This window comes from Vidua chalybeata, chromosome 2, assembly GCF_026979565.1.
Source record: "Vidua chalybeata isolate OUT-0048 chromosome 2, bVidCha1 merged haplotype, whole genome shotgun sequence".
Classification (NCBI taxonomy): domain Eukaryota; kingdom Metazoa; phylum Chordata; class Aves; order Passeriformes; family Viduidae; genus Vidua; species Vidua chalybeata.
Genome location: NC_071531.1, coordinates 103,327,089 through 103,353,628, shown reverse-complemented (window position 1 = coordinate 103,353,628; position 26,540 = coordinate 103,327,089). Strand labels below are relative to the sequence as shown.

The 26,540-nt window shown below is 35.6% G+C and overlaps 1 protein-coding gene across 1 annotated transcript in view; it reads left to right on the top strand.

The window, feature by feature from the left end:
- The window catches only part of NCAM2 (neural cell adhesion molecule 2), a 128,629-nt gene extending 126,063 nt beyond the window's left edge, over positions 1 to 2,566 (top strand). Inside the window, exon 17 of the mRNA XM_053934797.1 lies at positions 681 to 2,566. Within this exon, the coding sequence (XP_053790772.1) occupies positions 681 to 792 (112 nt within the window). The 3' untranslated portion in view covers positions 793 to 2,566. The remainder of the gene's footprint in view (positions 1 to 680) is intronic.
- The last annotated feature ends 23,974 nt before the right edge of the window (positions 2,567 to 26,540 follow it).

Here is a 26,540-nt window from a genome sequence, read left to right as displayed (position 1 = left end):
TACTGGCAGAAGGGAATCAATGATTTTCAAGACCTTTTTCAATGAGATCATATTCAAGAGGGTGGGGAGTCTTTTGCCAAATCTTCAGAGTTTTCACTAAGTCTTAAAAGAGCTGTAAGTTATTAATGAAGCTACATTGTATGATCCATGAAAATTAAACTGTAGAACTTTCTAATGATAACTTCCATTACCTGCTTGCACTATAAGAAATTCTTTACCTATGTTTTGGCATAATCACCAATAATAGCCGTGTTCTTTTGTATATGATTGAATTTACATTTAGAAAATACATTTAAAAAGTTTAATTGAGATTTAAAAGTCAAGTAAAATGCTTGACTGTAAGTGTTTCACAGTAGCTTAGGCAACACATACCTCTGTACTGTCTTGGGTCAAGAAATTTGACTTTTTTTTCTTTCTTTTGTCTTATTAAAGAACTGTATTTTGAGCAGCACCAATGTTCTTATAATGTGATTTTTGTGGCTTTATAGAAATGGAAAGAGTTAATATGAATTGCTTTAAAACAAAAGAACCTCAGTGCTCATAATAGAGTAACTATACATTACTTTAAAAAAAAACTATTGTTCTACACTGTGACCTATATGAACTGTATATATGTTATAGACTTAAATTACAGATTGTTTTGTTCTTGTGTTACCATGATTCCTCTTTTTTTCTGATAGGAAGCTGCCACTAAAGGAGGAAAATGGCAAAGAAGCTTTAAATCCAGAAACCATAGAAATCAAAGTTGCTAATGACATCATCCAGTCAAAAGAAGATGATAGCAAAGCATAATAAGATAAACTACAGCTGTCTGGAAAATGCATTTGGATTGAAGTAATCCTGTGACCAAAACTTTACAGCTGACCTTAATTTCTTGGGAAACTTAAGCTTGGAATTGTTAGTACATGTGTACATACGATGAAACAGTTTCTGTCTACAGTTCTTTTCTATATTTTTCTTTTTTGTTAATGGTTTTAGTGTGTAGTTTTGCTGACACCAAGTCCCATGCTATAAATTTGAAAAATCTGCAGAATAAGAACTATAATTTATTATATGACAAAATATGTCTACTTAGAAGAAAAATTCTAAAGCACCCCTAACCAAAAACAACACATCAGGCCTCTCCAGATCTTACAGTGCAAGTTACATGCATAACATGCCATATGATGATGTATTTATTTCCATTTACAATAAAATGAAATTTTATGTTTCCTTAAAAAAAAAAAAAAAAAAAAAAAAAAAAAAAACCTAAATCAGTTTCAGTATAATGTTTAAGACCTTAGCTCTGGCTGACACTCAATATTCATTCCAGCTGTGGTTATCACTTGAGGCAATCAAAAAAAACCAAAAATCTTCAATGGAGAGCCAGGTCCCACTGCAGTTTCTCCTGGGTTCTTCAATAAATAAATAATAAAAAAAAACCCCTAGTACTCACAATATACAAACTCAAATAAAATTGACCAAATATTTCATAACACTCTATTGGCCTCATCCTAACTACGTGAGTGTGACTCTGAAAGGCTCCACGATTTTCAATGCTTCAGGTTTTCTGTATAAAAGTTTTGAAAGTTACATGTGAACTAAAATGCAGCCAAGGTGTAAAAACAAATCTCTTTTTTAATCATAATCTTCACTTCAAATGAAAACTTACAATATGTGTCCCAACATATTTATACATATAGGGTTTTCATTTTTGTCTTAGTTCAAACAATTTAGCTAAGGAATAAAACTGTTATTTAGTAAAGTAAATACATTTTCTCCCCAAATCAATATATAAAATATTAAACTTGGCCTTTTTGAATCAGGACTTTTTCCTTTGTGATTTCATACCTTTTCTCTTAAGTACAATGTAAAAACAGATGGAAAGGGGATTTTGTCTAAGCAGTTAGGAACGATTTTAAATTATTAACTAATGCAATCTTATATTCAACAAAATACGTTTTTTTTTTCATGTCAAGCTTTCTTTAACATATTCCTTTTTATTATTCTGATCAACATTCCCCACCAGGAAATTTGACGGATTTATTTGATCTGACATTCATTCATATGAATTAGTCATTGATTTAGTGGTGCTACTAACTGGAGCATATAGTTTGTTTCCATTCTAGCATAGTATATCCATGCCTACCAAACTCTTCAAAGTGTTGCTTTTAAATAAGTAAATAAACCATATAGAAAACTAGACTGGAAAATTCTACTTGTCAGGAGTAACTGGTAGAGTAAGTTGTGAATGTTCCACATCTAAGCCATGGATGAGGTTTAACTGTACTTTTACTCATCAAATTGTATTTTCCCATTCTATATCTGAATTTTGATCATATTTGAAGTCTTTGTACTTTATGACTTTTGTGCAGTAAAACTTAAAGCAAAATGTAAAAGGATCTCCTCAAATTTGAGGAAAATGTCATAATGACATTCCAGTTAATCCAAGTTTAAGTGCATTTGAAAGAGCTGAGGAGAATATATTTAATTCTTAGATCTTTCTTATTTTTCAAAACCAAGTTATTTAATGAGTTTTTTACAACTTTTCCTCACATTGAGAAATACCTAAAATGAACCAAGGAGTTGAGGACAGAGGCATACCCCTGGTGTGGCTAGGATAGGAGGCCAAGTTCCCACAAAATCAGTACCAAAGTGAAAAATATGGGTAAGAAAGGATGGCAATATGGGATGAAAGTCATGGAAGATAATAATTAAAAAGTGCTGAAAAGAAGTTTCTCTAAATGCTGAGGCACTAATTCTGGGTGAAGGAAAGACGAAGGCATTCCTTTATGAACTCTCAATGTTGCTCCCACATACTGGGCAGGCAGTACTACCAAATAGCTGCTTGTCTATCAGATTTCTGATATTCTCTAATCAGCTTTCCTGATTTGTTCTAAGCACACAGCAAGCAGGCCTGCTCCTAACCTATAATTAGGAGAACAGTAGTCTCATTTATCTATATGGATTTATAGTCTTTCCAGAAAGTATGTATTTGCAGCTGGGCTTTCTTCTTCTATCAAAATGCAAAGAAGGAATCTGGACAACTCCAGCAGCTGAGAATAATGTGGTTGGTGTGGCTTGAACATCCCCTCTCATTTTTGCCGTGATGAGGATGAAGATGGTAGACATAATTTCCTCTTCCACCTGCTGTGACAAATTTGGATGGTACCATTCAATCTTCTCTACGCAAATGGTGTTTTTTCTGAAGCTAGCCTGATCATTTCCACCAGAAGGTGCCTATACAGTGTAGCAGAACTAACAGTGTCTAGGCTCAACTGCAGATGCATTTCAAATTTTGGTACTTCTTAATTGAATTTACACAAAGAAAACCCAAAAAACATGGCCTAACGGTTCTATATTGGTGGGGTTTTTATGGTGGTTTTTTTTTTCTCCTGATATGGCCTCTAATTACAGTGTGAAGGGATTAGATGATTTAAGAGGTCTTGTCAGCACATTTATTACTAATACACCTGTGCTATTCTTTACAAGCAAAATATATTGCAATATTATTTCAATATTGGAAGCAAACGGATTTCCCGCTATACTGTATTACAAATCAAAATCTGTTTCCAGGAGTATTTAATTTCTTCTTGCTGTTATGTTTCTTGGCAGTTGATCTGTGTGAGGGCTGAGAATAAAACAGCTCTATTTTTCTGATGGACTGCCCAAGCACACCTTTTTGGTCTGTGGATTAATAGGTTATCTCTTGTGCTTTAACTCTTTGCTGTGCAGGAGAAAACCAAACTCTCAGTATGAAAGAATGCTGAAAAACACTGATATTTCAAAATGGTTCCAAATATTTCCAAATGAGGAAATAATTTGCGCATAGTAATTTGTAAGATATATGTAGAACTGGAGTAACACCATTTGTTTATTTTCTTTTCCTATTCTAGATTAAAAAAAAACAAAACATCGAAAAAACAGGTATCTGTATAAATGTCACTTTTACTGTCTAAAAGTAATTTTAAGTGTTAGTATGAAATGTCAGAAGAGTTGACAAAATATAACTATTTGTAAAAGTAATCTGAATTGTTACACTAACATACTCCAGGGAGTAAGGTGGGAGGGAGCCATTGAAATTAGTACTGAACAAAATGTGACAGTGACAATCTCTTTTCAAAAAAAAAAAAAAAAAAGGAGTACAATTAAGTAAAATTACTTAAAGCTCCTTGTTATTTTTTTGGTTTTTTAGTAGACTTGAGTTCTGATTTACCACAATAATAAAAAAATTTTAAATAATATTTTGCAATTTAGTAATCAAACATACCCTGGAGAGGTTTTTCTGGTTTCGTTTGTTTATTTGCCTTTTTTGACTTATAAATTTTTTTTTTGTGGTTGCAGAAATATTTGCTATTCTGGTGATGCTAATGCCTAATGTGACAAAGATTAATTTATTCAGGCCTCAGCCTTGCAAGAAATTTTGTGTGGTTGAACCCACCCCTTATATGGCACCACACTGATATTAGTGGGGTGGATGTGAGCAGGAAGATGGATGTACTTACACAAGAGACCTTGCAGGATTGGGCCTACTTTCTATCTCTTCATAGATATCTACAATGTAGTTACATCATGGCCATCATCTACAAAGGCTGTTTGACATCAGTCCCTGGTGCAGTAAATTCCAACTGCTGTCTTCAGCCTCTGCATCGATGTTCATCCAAAAAAAAGTGTCTTTCTTTTTATGATGGTAATTAGTTTGATTATTTATTTAAGTGCCAATCATCAAACTGTAGTATAATCATCATGCCATTTTTTATGTTTCCTAGACCAGATAATGGAAATGTATTTGTGCCTTTTGATAGCATGCCACTCTGCTTTATTAAAGAAAAATCTTCAATAATTTGTCTACAAAGCCTGTTTAAAATAATTGAAAGCTTTACTGTCACATACTTTTCTGCTCAAATATTCTCAAATATTCATCTAAATCAAAATGAAGGTATTATTTTTAAGTAACAAACACAAAATTTTGAAAAACCTTTTGAGATTACAATTCCAATGAGGGTCATGGTAGGCATCTTACTGCTGAAAAGTTTCAAATAGATGGAGAACGTAGTGGATGTGTAGGGGTGTTTTGACCAATTTCTCAAGTTAAAGAGTCAGATAGAAAGTCTCCTTAGTTCTATTTAAGTGCTTAGACCTAAAGCATTAAAATCTTTCCTCAAATCTGAAAGATGATATGAAGCATCTTCCCACCATTTTACCTCTGGAGATAAACTGGAGAGAATGTTTGTTTGGCATTCATTTGCATCCTCACCATCGCTATGTAAGTTGTTGTAGGAAGTAACATCTTTGTAGAGAAGTTGTGTCTGTTGGATATTCATTCCTAATTAAAGGACCTCCAAAAAGACCATTTCCTGAGAAAGCTCAAGACCTCTTTGATCTATGGAGGGGTGCTAAGAGCACTGCATAAAGAGTCACAGTGGAATCCAGGGCTCAATCCAGGCCTCCGGGATTTAAGACACAAACTGATTCTAGCAGGACCTGGATATTACTCATCCATCTTAGCAAGGCTCTGCATGTCCTCAGCTGATTCAGTTGTTTTTGTGAATCAGATTTCCAGGCATAAGTGGAAATCAAATATTCTGCCGTGTTCCTACTGACATTTTGCACAGAGGAGGTTTTTCTATCAGGAATTTTCACTGATCAGGAAATGGTGATAGAATATCCAATGACAGTTTTATCCCATACATTACTATATGTCCTTAAATAAAACATCTCTTTAAATAACTTATTGTGGTTGCAATACCTCTTTAGGTGAAGATGAAAACGTTTTAGGTAAAGAATGCTTCTTCTTAAATCTCCTTGTTTAGCTTCAGATAATCTTTCTGAGAGATGAAAAGCTACCATGGTTAAATAAACCTTTTTAAAAAACTCTTCACCCCTTTTCCAGATTTTTTCAGATTTTTTCGAGTTCATGAAGTACCCTGTCCACTTGACAGCAGTTCTGTAAGTTTTAAGTGATCTTCAGTATTTCCACTGCACATATGTGTTTTTACATCAATTTACTTGGACCTGAGCCAAAATAAGCCTTACAAATTTGGCTTTGGATCAGATTCAGAGAATTCTCAGTTTACTAGTCTATCTTTTCTCTTAAGAGGCATTGAGATCCTCATAATGTTTGACTTTCAAACTTGAATATTGGCCATTTTTAGCCCAGAGAAATGAAATAAATATTTATTGCCAAATTTGTATTGGCAGCTTTTAAGTCACAGGTGAGATCAGGAGTGGGCGAGGTGACCAAATGTGGTACCGACAGAGCTCAGGAAAGCGACTGCCGGAGAGAACGGGTGCCAAAGAGTGAGCTAGGAGAGGGCTGGGAGCATCTCTCCTTAGCATTGACAAGGGAAAAGGGGAGCAACTGAAGCAAGGGAGGCTGGTGAAGGGCACTGCCAAAAGGCAGGGTAATGAGAGCTCTGAAAACCAGAGAAGAGGAGAAATTAACCCTGCCACATCCTTTAACTCCCCCATGTAATTAGTCTATGGTTTTTCAGATTATCAGAAAAATGCAGGGTTGGAGGAAGGCAAGACAAACCCTCAGAGTCTCTACAGATCAATGACAAATATATAGAGCACTCAGATTCCCCCAGAAGATAATTTTATCGTTCATGGTGTAGAGTTCTTGCTAAGAGTTTTGAACTACTTAGACAAGGTTTTAAAAGGAGAAAAAAAAAGGCTTTCCTGCTACAATGAGCAGTCGGTAGGTATTTGTATGCTGTGTACAGTAAAAGCTAAAGCATACCATATATTGTTTTTGTTATTCCACACGTTGTCAACAGCCCACTTGCGATATCTGCCACCTGAATTATATATTGATAAGTTAGCTACCACTGGAGCTAGTTTGTTTATTGTTTCCGAATCATATGTCCCTATGAAATGCTGTGTGTATATATATATATCTCTATACTGTAAAAAGAAGTAATATCGCAGATGCTGGTTTTGTATTTATGAAAGACATTGAAAGTATGGCTTAAAGTATATCAATTATTTGTCACTCTTCACCATTTGTATATTAATAGTAAAGATACTTTTACTTTAATGAAGTGTTGCAGTTACATTTATTTTTGTTGTCTTTCTGTCAAGATGTCTGATTCATTAGGAGTCTCATTTCCAAAAAGAAATACAAAAATACCTCTTATTTTACCCCCGTTATAGAAGTACTGAATAATGCTCACACAGACCTGCAATTTATTATTCTCTTTTCTGTCAAAATACATCTATTGTTAGCATCCTGAGTCTCCATCTGAGCTTGAGGCCCATTATGATCATCCCCAATAGACAAAGTACTGATAGATAATATTTTTTTTTGCAAACAACCCAAGCGTGACATTTTAGAGGTATTTAGTTAATGCCAGAGGAAAAAATTATATTGACAAAAGTCACCTTATTTTGCCAAACCTAGAATCTTCCAAAAGTCTTGTAACTGTGTTAGCGCCACCAGGAGATGATGAAAACAGGTTGGGCATGGTCTGCAATGAAATGGGCTTCAGCACTGCAGTGCTGAGTTTTATTCCACTAAGGATGGAAAATGGTCAAAGCACAGCCCAAAGCACAGCTGGCAATGTAGCTCAGGCACTTCCCTGAAATGGCAGAGGGATGTCTGTGGCATCCATTTTACCACCAATAAAATTAAGTAACCCAAGAGAAAGTTGCAAGATTGTGTATTCATGCCTAAGAATCAGTTTTCTGAGTGTAACCTAAGCTCTAAAATACCACACCAGCTTAAGAATGGAGGGGCACTACATAGGAGCAATATATTTTTTCACCCAAAAAAGTCTTCACAGCTTCAATTTCTTCCTTCCACAGATCCTTAAGCTCTGCCACTGCAGATGTCTTAGGCATATGCTTCCCTAAGTGTCAGTGGCAGCATTAACAATTAGCAAAAATGTCACTTTCTATTGAAAAACTGAACATGAGGGAACTGCTTCAGTGTCCTCTCAACATCAACTTGTCACTGAAAAGAAAAATCCCCAGATATCCTGAAATGATGCACAAATTTAATTCAGATCTCTTGAGAGCCAATCAGTTCAGTACACTGGCCACAAGAGAGGTTGCCCCTTTAATTTAGAGGTGAGTATTAATAAATTATTGCAAATTGCTGCTAACAAAAAGGTAATGTAAGACATTCAACTTTTTAAATTTAATCATGTCAAAATATATGATGCTCTCACATATTTCAGACATGCTACTCAAAATACAAGATAAAAAATTAGTCAGGTACCTTGGAACTGACAATTTGTTTATCTGTGTCATTCCTAAATTAGACACAGCTAGCACTGCACCAGGAAGACCCAAGCAAAATGAAAAGAAAAAGTGTCACACTTCGATTCTTGGCAAAAGATGACTAACTCTCTCATTTGAACCCTAGCAGATCCTGAAAAACAAGCTGTATCTGTAAGCTCATTCCTATGTGGAAAATGCTTATTTTTGGGGATATGGTTAAAATTTCTTTGTTGATTTATTCAACATTTTCCAGAAAAACCCAAATCTCCAAACTGAGCATAGTGTCAGACTTTAATTTCTGTAAAAATCCTTCATGTAGCAAAAAGATAAAACTGTCTTTGATTAAACAAAGGACTGAAACCCATTCACACTCAGTGCCAGTAGAAAGCAATGTCAGTGGTGTTGCTGAGAAAGCAGAATGAATCACATCTGGCAGGAGAGTGATCAGGTCAAGCACAAATTTGTAGAATTCATTCAGGCAATCTGATCATAAAAAGAACAAAATGTTTGGAATTAAAAAGAAAATCTTATTCTACTAAGCAAATGCCTTCTTTTAGGTCTAAACTGGGAACTGAGAAATGATATCTTATTATTTTAAAATTTAAAAAGTAGTTTCATTGTCATAGACCACAACATGATGAATGAATTTTACTTTGACACTTATTTTTATCATAGATCATGAAAACAACACTTCATCATTAACTTGTATCTGAAGGCCTAAATAATCTTTAATCACAAGAAATAGAATTTTGCTATGTACAGCTATACATTCTCCAAAACCATCAGAGATAAACATCAGGATTTTTTAAAGAAATGTTTTCAAATTTATTTATGAGTTACAAATATCTTTAAGAAAAAAAGAATTTGGAGAAAGTAATGACACTTGCACACAGTGTACTGCAAATTTAACTGACAAGGCACTTGCACTGAAATTCAAACTACTGTGTGGTAAGTAGCACAGAATAAAAGTGGTGAAGTATTTTAGAGGTTTCCTATGCAAAACTTTTAATGATAGACAACTTTTGTAATGAGGCCATTCCCTAATGGGATGTAACTGTCAATTGTTACACTGAAGTCATGGTTCTTCCCTTTTTGGAATTCATGACATACACATCTGCAGCATTTTCTTCTATCCTTCTTTCTGTAAAGTATATACTCAGTAGAAAGTGAAAAAATAAAGGCATTTACTCTGTAAAATGTGATTTTTTTTTCTTTACATAAAAGAAAACAGACAAAATCACTTGTATAATCTGGTGAAATAATACTCATATTATTATCACTGCCATGCACATATGTTGACTTGTGTTCTTCAAGTCAACATAAACTCCCAAAGCTGAAACATCCTATTGCTAGCTGAAGGATCCATGGTCTTGTCTTACACTACAGCATCCATTTTTTTGTGTTTGCATGCAGCAAACATGCTGCAAATTTGACCAAAGAAAGTGATTGTTTCCTGAGAGTTTGATTCCAGCATCAGACTAGGAATTCTGAAGATACCATTCTCTACTTGCTGGATGTGGGAATAAGAAGGAAGGAGTAATGTAGAGGCATAAAAGCTACTCCATCAATTACTGAGGAATTTGCTGTTAACTCTGTTAACTAAAAATATCCATAAAAGCCATGAAGTAATTAGAAGCTAGTATTAGATTTCTCTGATGTTGTTGCAATATCAGTGTTGAGGTTCCGTGACGTCTGGGAACTCCTTGGCACGGGGGTGTTGGGGAACCCATGAAGGGTGTGGGAGGCTTTGGCAGCCAGGGTCTCTCCCACCATCCTTATCCCAGGAACAAGACAGCCAGGACAAGGGGGAGGAGTAGGTGAGGCAGCCTCAGCCCTAGTGATCCCATAGGGCTGATGCAGGGCTAAAATCAAGCCAGGATCCCCCCGGTGCGTGAGTGAAGTTGAGGTGGGGATAGGGGTTGATGGCTCTGGGAGGTTGGCTGATATGAGTTTTGGGTTGTGGATAAGGTGGGGGGAGGTCCAGGCCCACTTGGGGTTCCCAAACACTTCACAAAGAATTTAATCTATTCTCAGATTGGATTAAATAAAAAAAAAAAAGGGGGGGGGGGTTGTAGATAGGTACTGGGTATGTGCCTACTGCCAACATGTTAAAGCAATAACATATTGATTATTCAGGTGTTTCAGGTTAAGCACAGTTCTCAGCTAAAGAAAATATAGTGCTACAAGTAGACTGATCATACTCTGCTGATTGGTCTTATTTTGTATGAGATTCTTGGGAGATAAGGTCCTTGTAGTTTGTAATTTGTCTTAGGTGGGAGAGCAATGAGAAAGGCTGAAGCACTGGATTAGGGATCAGAGGGTCTGATTTCCATTTTGAGTGACAGTTGCTTGGATTGAGCAAATCAATTGACAGGAAAGTGTAATGCTTCTTTTCCTCTCCTTGGCTATTTTTTGCTCAAGATTTATGGACCCATTTATCCTAGATTTCAGTGAGACTACTCTCAATAAATATAAGAACAAGCATAAACTTTGCCAGATTTAGACCTTAGATTAAAAGATGGTTTTGCTGTGTTTTGTGAAATATCCTTCTCCTGGTGCTTCATGGAGTGTGTGTTTGTGTTTGAACATATTGGAGCATCCAGCTCTTGCAATACATGTGTTACTGAGCACACATTTAACAGCTGACTTGGTACCACTAAGCATGAGAGCAATAACCACATCCTGAGAAGAGAATATGTCCTCTGTAAGATATTTAAGTGGCAAGCTGTACAAATTAGAACTATTATCAATAATGGTGATGTTGTTAACTTCACCCCGAAGAGTTATGAATTCTTTGTCAAATTATGAGAAACTGAATGCCTGTGTTTAGCTTCCCAAATCTCTGCTGTATCATCATGTTATGCTGCCTGTTGAGACATATTCCTCTGAAGTGCTGGCAGTAACTTCTATGTGAAAGGGCAGCCATGAATTAAATTATTGTTCAGAGAAGAGAGATAATATCTTCCTATACCACATCAACCAAATTTCCCTGGAAGTGCTTGAGTAGCTTAACAGACAATAAAAGAAACTTGAACTTATCCTAGCTAACCTATTTTAAAATTCTTTGCTATCTGTAATAGCAGAATTAACATATTCAAGGCTTTTTTTCTTTACTACGCCTTTTGAGGCACCTTTCAAGGGGTTAAACAAATGCAAGTGTGGTGTGACTATTTTGCAGCTGGCTGGTGCATGTAACTTGGCTCTTTCCCAGAAGTAAGTACATATGTTCAAGCACTGTTACACCTTCAGCATTCTGACCTGTGTAACATCACCTATTCCTATAGTGCTTGAGCAAAAAACCCAAACTTTTCTGCTAACAATATATTGCCTTCCTTTCAGGCTCTATTTCACTCTTTCTTCTGAAAACTGCATAGCACCTAGGTATGCTCCAAAGCATTTTTGAGGTGGAATTTGCTTCGTCGAGATAAATTATATTCTCTGCATCTTTTCTTTTTATGGATTTTTTTAGCGTAGCCTTAAGGATGGATTAAGCTCAATTTACATAAATGAACATTTATTCTACTATGTAATTTTTTCTCTGTCAAGCTTGAATTAAAAAAAAAAATACAAACATGAGAAGTTTAGTGTGTTTTCCTTGTTCCCTTCTGTCTGCACAGACCTTTTCTCTGGACCACTTATGGATCTATTGACTGATGAGCCTATGGTATGACCTCCTGTTCTTCCTGTACTTGTGGTCATGACTCCATTGCTTCAATTTAAAAAAATGTGTCAGGCAGACAGGTTGTGTTAGAATTTTTGTGGTTTACTTCACTCATTTAGCTGAGCAAGCAGGCAGATGACAACAACATTCTGGATAATCAAGTATATCCATCTTTAGAAGGTTTTGGCTGTTTCTTAGCAACTATTCCCCAATCCAGAAGTGCCCTCTTGAGCAGATCAGCTGGGAATGAACTGGGTGGACTGGCAGTCTTTGTAGAGTTTTACTCAATTGAATGTTTGGACAAACTTACTGGTTGGAATAGAATTGATTTCTTTTTAAATTGATTTCCATTTATTTGGCTCTTGCTAGGCGTGTTTACAGAATGACCATACAAAACATGCATCTCAAAAAACTCTTTACTATAATTAAAAAAAAAAAAAAAGAAACAGGACTCTATTATGAATGGCTTATTTGGGAGCCTTTGAACATTTGTATACTTCCTTTTGTTAAATCTCACTCATATCGCTTCAAATTAGTTGAGACCTGGCTGGGATTTTATAGAAGCAAAATGGACTGCCTTCCTATAGCAAAAAAAAAAAAAAAAATGTATTTTTGTCCATTGCGTTTAGAAATACAAGATACTCTAAAAATTAGTTCCAAATCATATTAAAACTGATTTCTTTCCTGAGTTTTCCTTATAGCCAAATTGATCACTATTTATTTGCTTTTTACAAAGTCTGTTAACACAAGGCTGTGAATCTCTTGTCTGAGAGCTAGCATGAATAACCACAAATGTGTTCAAATCTAGAAATCTTCCAGCTCAGCTGCAGTCTCTTGTCTTTACTTCCTTTGAGCCACCATCACATGGTGTTGCATTTAGTTCTGCAAGGAGTAATACTTGACTTTAAAAGAAATTTAAGCTTTTAAAGATATACCATACATCTAGATTTAATCAGTTATTTTTGTTACGCTCAGAATATAATAGCAGTATAATTTAAGGTTTTATTAGCTCTGATTTGGGATGGATGCAGATGACTTACACACAGCCTCTACGCACAGCTCCTCTTCCTGATTTTTATGGTCCACTACAGTTACTCTGCCACAGTATGAAGAGGTTGCATTTTCTCAAAACAGACATTTACAGCTTTTTAGATACAGGAAGATAGATATGGATTGTTTGCTTTGCTTTTTGTTCTTAGATGTTTAATTTCTTCAGTGAGATAAATATCTACCTGTATCTGAATTAAGATTGATTCATCATTTGCTACAAAATATATCAGAAATAAACATCATAATTGCTTCCTTTTCATCACAATATTGTACCAGCTTGACTTCTTTTGCCAGAAAACTGCCTCAGACCATCCAGAACTGCCAAAACATCTGAGATAATACACTTTAAATTGCAGTATTATAAAGCTGAACCATCTGTGCTAAGGTTTTCAATGTTGCAAGGGGATGAAAATAGGAATAGGACAAAACCCAGATATGTTGTGATAAGACCTAATATGATATATGTAAATTCAGTTAAGTCAGTCCCTGGTATGGTTAAATAGCTATCACAGAATTTGCCACCTACAATTAAACCCAAAATTGGAAAGACTATGTCAGATATGATGTGTAATCCACAGAGAGTAAAGGGAGGCAAATTGACTCCACTGGAAATTTTATCAGAGCTTTGCTTTTGTGGTGGAACCCAACTCAGTCCCCATTTAAGAACTCTAGAAGTAGGCCTTTTGTTATGTTTTACTCTACAGAAATAGAAAGTATAATGGACCCTCTTCACGATTAATACTGATTCACCATGCAGGTTTTCTCTTATATCTTCCGTTTAACTTCAGTAGAGCTGTGTTTGTACAGGTATAACCCATCCCCAAGTACTGCAGGCTGAGCTTCCTCTCGCACTTAGAGCAACAAAGCTGGTGCAGAAAATAAAGTGTTGATACCCCACAGCTGGTGCTCTGTATTCATCCATGGCTTATAAATAGGTCTGTCTTTCAGTGCAGCTCTTGCCTAAGACTTCTATGTACACATATTTTGAGCTAGGTCTGCTATATTTGTTAAGCTAAAATTAATTTAGTGATATGCAAGAGTTAACATAGCAGCTAATTTAAAACTGTGTCGTTAGTGATTTTTTTTTTTTAACATTCTCTAGAAGGATTTTTTACCTTTTGTTGAAGATAATTAACATCCTCCACTTGTGCAGAAGCGTGGGGAGGGGGAGGGATGAGAAGCTGAATAGAGGAAGAAGAAAAGTTTTTACTGCCTAGTTAGTTATTATCCTAATTACATTCCTGATGGTTTAAATAGCAATTCATTGTATACAAAATGTTAGCCAGAGATACAAATGAATTTATATTCCATGTGTATTCTGTTTATGTAAGAAAATGAAGACGGAAAATCATGGAGCAGGAAGGCGGAAGGAAAAGCTGGATAGTGAGCTGCTTCCCATAAGAAGTTCATTTTAGGGTTTGTTTTAGTTCTCTCTTCTCCCTATTAGAAAATAACCTCTTCTTCTGTGATCCAAATTAGTACTTGTTGACTTGGTGTGTGATTTAATATGTTTATAAAGAGAGGATGATAAGATGCCACAGCCATTAGATTGATCTTTGTATGGATAAGGAGACACTAGATTTAGTTGGTAGCAGGATTGTCCATATCCAGCTCTTTCTGAGCTACAAGTTAATCAACAGAAATTCCTTCTCTTCTCACCCATTTCCTTGACACAGCTGCTGCAGGAACTCTAGAGAGTACCAGGGTAAATTCTTTGGCTTTGCTCACACTGCAGGGAAGGTGGTTGTTAATGGCTCCACACATCCTATAAGTAGGAAAGCTCCAGCCCCTGAAGTGACTGCTCAGAAGAGCACATGCTGCAATTGAAACAGTTGTTTCCTCATGTGTTGGGCATTTCAGATGATGGTTCCTCTTCGCTTTGGGTACATTTAAGGATGCGGCTCTGCAAAACCAGTGTTCCAGGTGCTTGTTCTCAGCCTGTCTGGAGGCAAGGCTTTCCTCCACCTCGATTTTTGATGTCAATCCTTGAAAAGGCACATAAATGGGCAGGATAAGGAGATCTGGTTTGTGCCCTAAGCAGATCAAGCTGCTGCTGTGTGCTGATGTAGTCCTACCAAAGCCAAACAGGATCCAGACAACTGCCTGAAAAGGGTTACATTTTGCAAGTCTTAATAGAGGCCTTCTGCTCCTTGCACCCCAAATTTCATACCTTAGTCCTCCTGTTTTTTGATTGTGGAAAACATAATTGTGGTTTTTCATGCTGTTATGTATGAATAACTAGGTATAATGGTAATGAAGCAAAAAACTTCTTAAACTGGTATTGTATCCAAAAAGGACAGTAATTATATATTTAATAAGGATTAAAATATAAAAGATACAGGTGAGAAAGCATCACCAAGTCACATTTTGACTCTATCATCTTAAAGTACAAGGAGGAAACAACACAGCTCTGGATAAGGATGAGGAACTTACAGTTTTATTTTATTACATACTTACAAGGCAGTTATTTTAATATCTTCTTTTTTTTATTTTTCCCTCACTTTGCTAGATACAACACAGTTGTTTGTTTTCTTAATGTTTTTTTTTCCTGGCTTATCATATCATACTAACAGGACTGCAACTTTGGACTGCCAGCTTTTCTGATGTCTATGCACAGAACTTAAAACAATTGCACATGCAGTTTATTTGAGCTTTTGGGATATAGTTCAAGAAAATAAATTGAGATGTACAAAATTACAAGTTGTTATTACACAGAAAGACAACATCGCATACAAGAGAAGGAGTACCAAGAATTTATTGTTAACCTAACAAAAAATGATAAAACCTAGTCACAATATGCCAATTGTCCAACCATAAGAACACAGTCCCAATTAGTACAGAAAATCCTCATTAATAATAATGCCATTAAAATTGTTAGATATGATAACTTATTTCTGTATTATGCTTGCCCCTCCAATACCTCCCTGGATCTGATAGTCATGTGCTTGAGCTGAAGAATGCTCCATCTCGTTTTAAGAGGAGCTGTTTATTCCTACTGTTCTTAAATTTAATTGACTGACCCTTCTAATAAAAATTCTGTCATGTAATAATATATTTTTGTAACAGGCATACCCACAGGCTGCTGCCAATGTAGGAAGCTTTCAGAACAAAATATTGACCCTAAATATAGAGACATTTTGAAATCAATGATCTTGCTAAGATACCAGGGCTTTATTGTCATCTGCATCAGAAATACAGGATCTCTTATTAATATCTTCTGATACATGCAATTTTTAAAATATTTTGAATTGGACCCTCTTGTGCTAGTGTGGGTTAAAATACAATTAATTTTCTTGAATACAACATGAATTCTGAAATATCAAACTATTTTCTCTTTAGGTAGAGGAATCCATAGAGAGATCAGTGTCTTAACACATATGGAGGTGGATGGGATTTTTTAACAAAAAGGTTTCGACCTAACAGACAGAAATGAATCCTCCAAAAGTATAAAAAGAGAAAGCATGTATTGATATTAATTCATAATGCATGTTGACAGGGTTGTGTCCTCAATTAGATTTCTAGGTTTCATAACTGTGCTGTGAACTCTTTAAAAAAATAATTTTGAAGTTGTCTTATGTTAATGTTTTACTCTTATAACTCAATATCTTCTTTTCTTTGCTTTGAAACTTTTTTGTTAATTTCTGTCTTACCTGGTATTATTTGGTCCTCATGTGCACTTGCTCCATCAGGCAATCCATGCTGTCTCTATAACCTGCTTTTGGGTTTGCATTTTTTCTCTTTTTCCCTCAGCTGAGTAGTAGTTCCTCAGGAGGAAAGACTTGAGAAGCTCTGATTGCATATATAAACACAAGCATGTCTTGTCTGTGCACAATTGTGTGCTTCTTCTGTTTGCTCTCACTTACAACTCCTGGTCAGTAGTCACATCACAGAGGTCACACAGTGACATTTTGACACAGTCTAAGTGTTTACTACTTCTAGAAATTTTAATCTGCAGTATGAGGAGGATTTAATGAAAATGTATGTTTATAAAGCAGTTTAATGGCAAAGTTTTCCTTTCCGGTTTGGCTGAAGATCATTCCAGGTATTTAATGTATAGTCTGAAATTCAAAGCAAATGCTGTCTGCAGTCTAGATTTTCTATTCCCTAATGGCACAGTTTCCTAATGGTATATTCAAATATTGAAATAAAAGAATGCAGAAGGGAGCTTTTGTGTGGTTTGCTTTACAACTTTTTTTAACAGGCTAATTTAGTCTTCCAGAAAGAAAAATACTAGAATGAAAAGTATGTGTTAAAGAAAATACACACATATGTAAGTAACACTAAGCCACGTGTCTCCAGCTATTTGTCTTAAAGTCTTCCATCAGTTTGCTAAATACATTAACTCATATTTTAAGTTCAGGAGTCTCCAGAGACACTCAGTTTCAGTGCACTTAGAAAGTCACCATAAACATACAAATACCAGCCCTTGACTCCTAGAACTTGGTGGCTAATTTCTAATGAATGATTTATTTGATGAATGTTTTACCTTTTTCCTTGTGACTTTATCAAGGGTACAGTATAAAAGAATATCTATCCATTGTTCAAAAATATTAGGTTAATGGGTTTTGCTAATATAGTAGCAAATATTGTTCTGCAGTAAAGTGAGTTTCAGCAAATTACACGTATAAGATGAGCTGGGCTAGATAGTATAAAGAAAGCATAAGATTGAAGATGACTTGTAATATAAAAATGTTTTCTTTTTTTACCACTAGACATTTTGGAAAGCATACCAAAAATTATATATAAAACAAGAAGCAGAAAAACTTACTTTGAATGTCCTTTTTTTAGCTGTGAGTTTGGTTTGTTTTCTTTATCCAAGATAAGAGTAGGTTGGTTTTGTTGGGGAATTTTTCTTTCTGTAATTAGAAATAGCAGCTTTTTAGAAAGAAAAATAACATAGATTATTTAAAATACATCTTTACATATTATTTTTGTATTTAAAACCATCTTTGTTTTTTGCTTCATTTATTATTATGTTGCAAAATAGCTACAAATACTAGTTATAATATGGTGAGATTTTTTTTTTTTACATTCCAAAATGCTTGTTTCAATGACACAGCTGCTATTAACTCCATCAAATGCCCCAGGAGGTCCCAATTTCCTGAATCCATAATGTTTTTATCTATAAGGCACAGGGATACAGTACTTTTTCCTGTCAAATGGGGATGATATTGTTCTTTAATGGAATAGTGACAGCCTGGGGTCATCACTTTTAACATAATGCGAAATGTATAATGCAAAATTCACCTTTTTTTCCGATATTTGAGGTTTTTTCTGTGTTTGAAGCTGTCAATATACACAGTAGAATTTCCAGTGGCAAAATCAACAGCATATTGGTGTGAACCCCCATTCCCCTCTCAGAGTCATTCACCTGGCATTTTTAGAAACATTGCATATTTTCATAGTTTGACAAAAAAACTAAATAAAAGAAATAGTGAAATATATATCGCACATATACAGTTGTTTAGACCAAAGAAGTATGGACAGGAATCTTATTGCAGTAATAAAACTGGCTGTGTTTAAAGTCTAAACTTTCTGTATGGCCATAATGACAAGAATAACTTTTAGAAATTACTCTTAATTATGCTAGTTTAATTAAGTCTGTATCCTTATAAATAGTTTTGACCTTAACAAAATATTTAATTCATATTCTAAGAGAGGCTTTACTCAGTTTATACGCAAGTTTCCTGCGATACTCTATGCTAAAGTTTTTATTTTCACCTCTTACCTTATCTCGTTCTTTCTTCTATCTGTTGTTTATTTCAACTAACTAGTTTCTTTCTAATGTTAAATCTAATATAAATCATATTATATCCAGTTCTCCCTCATTAATAACTACACCCAAGTTCCAGCTGGAGCCTCTTTCGTTATTGTGTAATTAAAAGTAATATAATTCTGAAATTTCTACCACTTGTATCTTTCTTATATCTTCAGACTAAAATGACATTGTTGTTTTGTCCCTGACATTCAGTATCTCTTTTCTATACTTTTAATCTGCCTTTTTCATTTATGCTTCATAGTGATGTAGCAGATATACCTTTCCAAGTCCTGTTTATGTGGCACAACACATATTTATGTTAGCTTTGAATGAAACATTTCTTGGAAGCCTTCAATTTACTTTGCCCATAGGCAGAAATGATAGAGGTGATGAAACTGTGATACTTCAGTGTTTAGATTTCAAAACACCCAATTTGAAATCTGCCTGGAATCTGTTTTACAGCAGGCAGAGATGGAGCTCTGAAAAACTGTTTGTCTTCCCATGTCAATTTGCAGTTCTACACAAGCTGAAGTGAGTTATTTGACACAGTGACCTTGAGTTACTTGTAAGATTTTATTGACAACTTCAGTTCTTTGCCAGAGCTCTCTTTATTTTTACACAACTTCTGGCTGTCCTTGTTAGGATACATGAGTGTCAAACTGAGGAATGCTGATTAGGGAAGACGAATCGTGTACCATGGACAGGTTTACTATCACAGTCCCATTTAAATGAGGGCATAATCTATTCTGGCTCTGTGGAGAAGATACAAATTTGGATGTCTTCTTCTCCCTTTCTCTCCTCTTCCCCCAGCCTCTTCTTGGATAAGCAATAGTTTGTTCAACTAAAAGTAGTAGTGAAAATTAAATATCTGGCAAGACTGAAAATAAGACTGCACAACTAGGCTTGAACTCAAAGCAGGACATCTGAGAGAAATAGATTTCTTCTGGAAGTGTGCATTAACTGAACCTCAGACCTCTTGAATCATTCTTAAAGAAAATGGTCAAACAGCTTGTACCTGAATAGGAGGTATATTATTTCAATAAAATTATAGGATGCCAATGTAAAATGTTCAAAGTACAAGAAACTTTCACGTGTTTTTTTAAAAACCCTAGAGATGACATAAACATGAAAAATATTCTATACCTTTGCTGTTTAAAATTCAGAAAATTAAAGGAGATATTTTAACATTTTTCAGAAAATTAAATAAAAATAAGATAAAAATGTACTAACTGAAGGGAAAAGTAAAGAGTAGTCATTTCCACATTATTCTGGGCCATTCAAATCTCAGTGGTGAGTTTCTCAGAATAATTCAGGTACAGTTTTTGCAACCATCTTGATTGTACACAGGGTGATTTATTGCAATGTTGCATCTGCAGATAAAATGGAACCCTGAAGAAAACTACTTCACAGATTATGGCTTTAGTCTTGCTACTCTCTACTTTGATTTTGATGGGGAGGAGTAGTAAATGCGTGTATTCCCAAAGAATAAGAATGAATTGTGTTAGATACTGCTTACACATGCCTCAAAAAATGATTTAAAAGAAATCAGCTTATTAAGAGCCCAGTTTTCACAAGGAGAAATTCTGTATTTTTTTTTGTTTGTCTCCATCCGTTCATGGGTTTGCTACTTGTGAAATTTATTGGTTCAGTATCAAAATATAAAAACATCTGCACATACTTAAATATATGTGCTATACCTCCTTCTTTGCTGACTTAATATGAAAACTCTAAATTGACCACTCTCTACAGGTTGAGGCATAAATAACAAACTGATAATGAATTATACCTGTCAGTATTCACTGGCATGCATAAATAAAAATAAATTTGGGCTTCTCCTGACAGGATTCAGAATTCTTTTCAATAAAAACCTGAGATGTAAATTAATTTAGAAGAATTCTTCCCTTACCTCTTGTGCTTAAGGTGGTAGTTTCAAATTTGCTGCTTTAATTCAAGTCTTTGAAGGAGTCAAAACCAAATAACCTTACTATTGTCATTTTCCTGTGCTCTATTGGTGCATGGAGGCTTGGGAAGCTGTATAACTCAGCCCCATTTTCTTAGATATTGCTCACACATATCTCAAAAGATTGATTAAAAAATAAAAGTCTGCTTATTAAGAGCCCAGGTTTCACAAGAAGAAATTCTGCATTTACTAGGTATGTCTCCATCCATTCATTCTTTTTGTTTGGGATTCAAATTAAAAGATCTGTGAGCCAGATACTTTTTAAATTTAAAATTGCATGTGGTTTTACAAGGAAAGGAATCTCTGCCTTATTTTGTCCTTAAGAAAGTAGTTGATACAAGTCCAGATACTAGTGAGGTATGACATCCCAGCAGGAATTTTATTGGAAAGTGTGGTAATTCCAAGGTGCAAGGTAATAGGTACTATTGCTGTCGTGTTGTATTCTGATAAATATATATACTTAACGTGTGTTGTTACAGTAAATACACATCTTCAGACCTGCCATTAAGGAGAGAGTTTATCTTTGTTGTTCCTCTTCTGATCATTTTCTTCTCAAAAACCTTATTTGTGTAAATTCCCATTTAGGCAATTTTGATGAGTAGTCCTCATTTTCAAATTGCATCTTCAGTCATATTTATTGTAGGATAAAAATTGAAAAAAATCCCCAAACTTTGCTAGACCATGTGCTACTCAACAGTTTCATAAAGTTAGGTAAAAAAATGTGTATAAAAGGAGGTTTCACTGAACATAGATCTACTTCTTAACTAAGGTGCCCCAGAGACTGTTCCAGCCTTGTATCTTGTTTACTTTGAAAGTAACTACTTTATATTCCTTGATCTCAATGTGGCAGTATCTCCAAAAAAGTAAATGAACTCTCAGGTTATTGGATTACAAATAATTATGTTATTACCTTGAGTGACTGTTATCTTGTTAGGCTTGTTAGAATGCTAGGGCTTGTTTATTGAAGCTGGCCTCACATCCAGTTTGGGAGATTATCTCCATTTAGGAAACTGCTCATGTCAGTATTCAGAAAAGCATGCAAAACATGAGTAAGAATATCCCTGTACCCTTTCCCTAGGCTGAAATGATTCTATGTTATCTCATAAACAGATAATTAATAAATTTTATATACAAACTTGTTGGACTTGGAGTTTGTATGCAGTCATGTCAGTTAGATGTTTTGGTGTGATGTCCAGTAGCAGTTGAGCATTCACACTAATAAACAAAGCAGAAGTAAGAATGAATGCCCAAAAGCCTGTTGATTAGTCCTTTTCTCCACATACTAACACTAAATAAAAATGTTTTGAGTAAGAAAAAGATTTAAAACTTTTATCATGAGAGCTGTGATACATACTGATTGAGTGGTAATTTTTCTCCCCCTATAAATAGTTTAATTAAAAGGAGGTATTTGTATAGTTCTGCAGTTCTTCAAAGTTTTGTTAACTTTGAGCTGACTTTCATCTCTGTTCAAGTAAGTTCATCATGGTAATAACATTTTATAGCCTTTCCAAGTTTTCATTTTCACCTATTTTATGAACACCTGCAAAGCAGTGTAAAGGCTCATATTCTTTGCCAAAATGCTAATCAAATAACTCTCCTATTATTAATAAAAAATGTAGGATTTTTTCCCCTTTAACTGAAGCTTTTGTATATATGTATAATGGATTTCCTACTGAGACTATCAGGAAAAAAAGGATAGAAGAGTTTGTAAATCTTTCTCCTAACTTGTTAATGTGGTATTTCAAAGAATATGAAATCCATGCATCAAAGCATGTAGTATGTGAGTTTAAGCATGTGCTTATATTCCTTTATATTCTGAACAGTACTAAAAAAAATGAAATTAAATATATATTTAAGAGTTTAAATAAGTGTTAAATCACTGTTCCCATTGGGATTACTGTTTTGACAGGCAGGCTGTAATGATTAAATACCTTGCTGAATTAGTCTTAAGCATCTGCCTAATTTAAGCAGTAAATCCTATTGAAGCAAATGAGTCTTATCCTGATTAAGACTCTTACTGAACTGGGTGAAAGTGAGAGACAGATAATCCTGAGTAACTTTAAAAGTCTGGCAAGCAGACACTGAAATGACTTCAGAAAGTGAAATGTGAATTATATCTCCCCAGCTAGCCATGTCTAGCACAAATTCCAAATGGTGCCAATCTATTTATTTAGCAGATGAATCATGCTGGAGAACAGCTGGAGACTAAATCTATTAAAGTAGGTAGCTACATGTACCTGGAAAAAGCAAAATCATGTTAACATGTAAATGCTGTCAGGGCAGGAATTGGGCTGTGCTGGGTCCCAGGGGTGACTGAGCTGCCCTTGCCGTAAGGGGGCTGAGTTGGGTTCCCATTGTCCAGACTGTCTTAGTCCAGCTCTGGGAATGCTATTGGAGAAGGGGCTGACATCCCCAGGGATACTGGGTGGCTGTGGGGGAGCTTTCACCTCTTGCCTGGGAGAAGGGAGCAGGCCATATTATGCGAATGTATGCAAAGACTACTGAACTGGCTCTGACAAGGAAAGGATGCCACCACCAGCATTCCACCTGCCCCAGAGAGAGCTGAGGACGTTAATGTGCCCATGACATTCCCCAGCTCTCTACTTGGAGAATACCACTGGACCCACACAGGCTTCGGGAACATGGGTAGACCAGAGAAAGGAAGGACTAGGAATGTCTTTTTTAATACAGTCATACATAAGTATACACGTAACATTTTTAACCATTGCGAATTTTCTGTATTTGATTATTTGGCCCAACTGAATGCCAAAGCATTCACTAGGCTGATAATAAATTCTTGGTTCCACATGTGTAGCATGCTCACTTTTACCCATATTGAGATTTTGAGTGTGACAGTCCCTCCCAGCAGATGTTGGTAATGAACATTTAATTTATTGCAATCATGCCCGAAAAGCACCTCAGTCCTGATTCACAGGGAAAGTGGGGAGAAACCCTGCAAATTCAGCTTAAAGAAATTAAAACTGAGAAGGATGTGCCATTGCCTGATCTCTTATCTTTTAGTTTTTAATGCTTCTTTTTTATTTGATAAAGAAGACTATGTTTCAGCTGAAGTCTGTCAAGTTTCTAACCACCCTCTAGAATAACATTTTCCATAGATGTTTTGTTGTTTATTTGGGGTTCCTAGGAAATTTAAGATAAGACACATGGTTTTGGTGGCTATTGCTCTTGTTTTCTGTTCTTAGAATGACATTAGCTGTTATAATGTTGAAATTTTGGTTTTTTTTTTTGTTCAGTGTAGTTTTTGGGGGGTTGGTTTTTGGTTTGTCTTGGTGTATGCAGTCATGCATACATGTCATGCAATTTGGTTTTTTTTTTTACTTTTTTTTTTAATAATTAAACCACAGTTGTTTTTGAGACTGGATATGGTTTTGTTTGTATATGTAAATACAAACAGCATCTGTGGATGCTGTTCAGAGACCAGTCTCACTGAAATCAACTAACTTGAGAGTTTTCAATATTTTATAACTTTTCCTTCACCCCAGCACGTGAAAGAGTCTTCTGGTTGTGGGGATTATTTTAACCTAGATGTTTTAATGGTCTGCTCAATAGTTCAGCCCCAGAAAGAACTGGGGTATTAGGACCTTTCTGTATTAAAAGGCAGAAACAGCTATAGTATTTTTTTTTCTTGGATGTGTGTTTATCTTTGCTTCTCTAATCTGGAGTACATGGAAATTCCTAAAGCCATTTTAAAAGCATCTCTTAGGAATTCTTTCATTCTATCAAGAGAAGCAAAGGTCTCATCATCTGAACTCATTTGCTTAGAGAGGGATCACCTTCTATCTAATTTTCCTGCCTCAGTATGTGATGTTTAATTGAACATCTGGAGGAACAGCATGTCCTTTCTCCCAGGTTCAGGTTGAGAACTCTTATCTTGCTCCCGACAGAAAACTTGATTTTCAAGTGTTTATATGCGTACTCGAGTTCTCTCCCATCCCCCCTGACAACTGATTGTTCCTGTGTTTTAATTAATACCATGCTTCCCATCAGGCAAATTTAAAAGAGTAGACCTGTTGCTATTTAAAGTTCTGTATGAGTATTAAGAGACCGAAGGAAAGAACATTCAAATAGACAAAATGAACAGGAAAAAAATGTGTTCACCTTTTGAAGGATAGTGATGGAAGTACACCCTGGTAAAAGCTTATTTGTGTGTGTTACTGGTAAGGATCTTGGGAATAAAAGAAATACCATTCAAACAATTCAGGCCTGCACATTTTTTTTATAAACTTATTTTGGAATTTTATCATGGATGAATACTTCTTTTAAAAAGTTATTTTATATATGATACTACTCTAAAGACCTGGTTTAGCATTTTTTTTCATTTTTTGGAATGACAGAATGCATCTGAAAAGGGGGGAAAATATTGGTTCCAAATTGGAGAAAGTGGGGCTTATTTCTGTCATGATCACATAGTGAAAAATGTGCATAGATAACTGAATTTAGGTAAAATAAGACCAAAAGTACCATTAATTCCTCAGGTCAGAGGTAAACATATCAATTCAAGTTTGCCTTTAAAAAAAAAAAAATTAAATTGAGACATATTGACATGCTGTTTTCCCACCATGTAACATGTTTTCTGGAAAAAAGAAACGAGAACTTTTTGAACTTAGCTCTTGTTAGAGCCTTGCATTTTGTTGTCTCACTGTCCTTGTTTTCTTCTTCCATTAAATCAAGTTCTATTTCCTAATTATGACAGAAAGAGAACAGCTGAGCTATCACAGGCTTTTGCTCTTGTTGGATTTAGCAAACAGAGTACTCAATGATTGCAGCAGATGTCTCTGATTTTAGCCTTTTACCTCTTTCCATGGAGCAAATGTTAGGGATGATCATAACCTGGAGACAAGCCCACAAATACCAGGAATGATGCATTAGGATGGCCAGGAGCCCTAGGAATTCGGCCATTAATCCCAACAGCTTAATTTTCTGATCAGCCATGCTCACTGCATATTCAATTTTTTTAAGTTTATAGCATATTCTGAAATTCTCTGTCCTGGTCTGCTGTTGTTTTGATTTTCCTCTAGTAACAGTCTGCTCCTCTTCACTCTCCAGAATTTCTTCATTTATATCTGAAGGCATCATTCCCTCAGTCCGAAGGGACTCTCCTCTACCTTTGTCATCTTTCTGGGGATACAGCCAGTTAGACTGAAAACTCACCCAGTTTGTGAATTACATGAAGTTACATGATGGTTACCCTGGAGGGAAGGGATTCCAGCCAGCAGGATTTTAACAGGCTTGAGAAATGGTCCCATGTGAGCCTCAGGTAATCCAACAAGGTCAAGTGCAATGTCCGGCACACGAGATGGGGCAGTCTCTGGTTTGCAGACTAGGGGATGGATGGATGGATGGATGGATGGATGGATGGATGGATGGATGGATGGATGGATGGATGAATGGATGAACAGCTCTGTGGAAAAGGAGTTGGATACCCAGGTGGAACTAGCAGTTGGTTAATGTAGCCCCACAGGTGTGTGCTGCTGGCAGGGGTTGGGATGTGTTTTGTAGTTGCTGGAATGATTTCAGCTGCCACAGAATACAGAGTGATCTACAGCAGAGGCACTAAAAGCTTTTTTCTCCTAGTACAGCCTTCAGGAGAAATGACAATACCTATGTCTTAGTATCCACTGATTACAAATTAATACACAAAGTAAGCATTCTAAACTCTCGAAAGGCAACTCCTGCTCCTCAAGTAGCATAAAGAGTCAGCTGCAGGGTTTTGGCATTGTTGTAAGTTCATACTGATTGCAGGCAGTTCACTGCCAAACTTCTGCTCTAATAGATTGAATTGCAGTTACAAAAAGACCCAGTTACAAAAAGTGTTAAATACTGTTTTGCACTAAGCCTCCATTTGTTTATTGATGACAATTGACTGGATGAGACATACAATTTTGTTC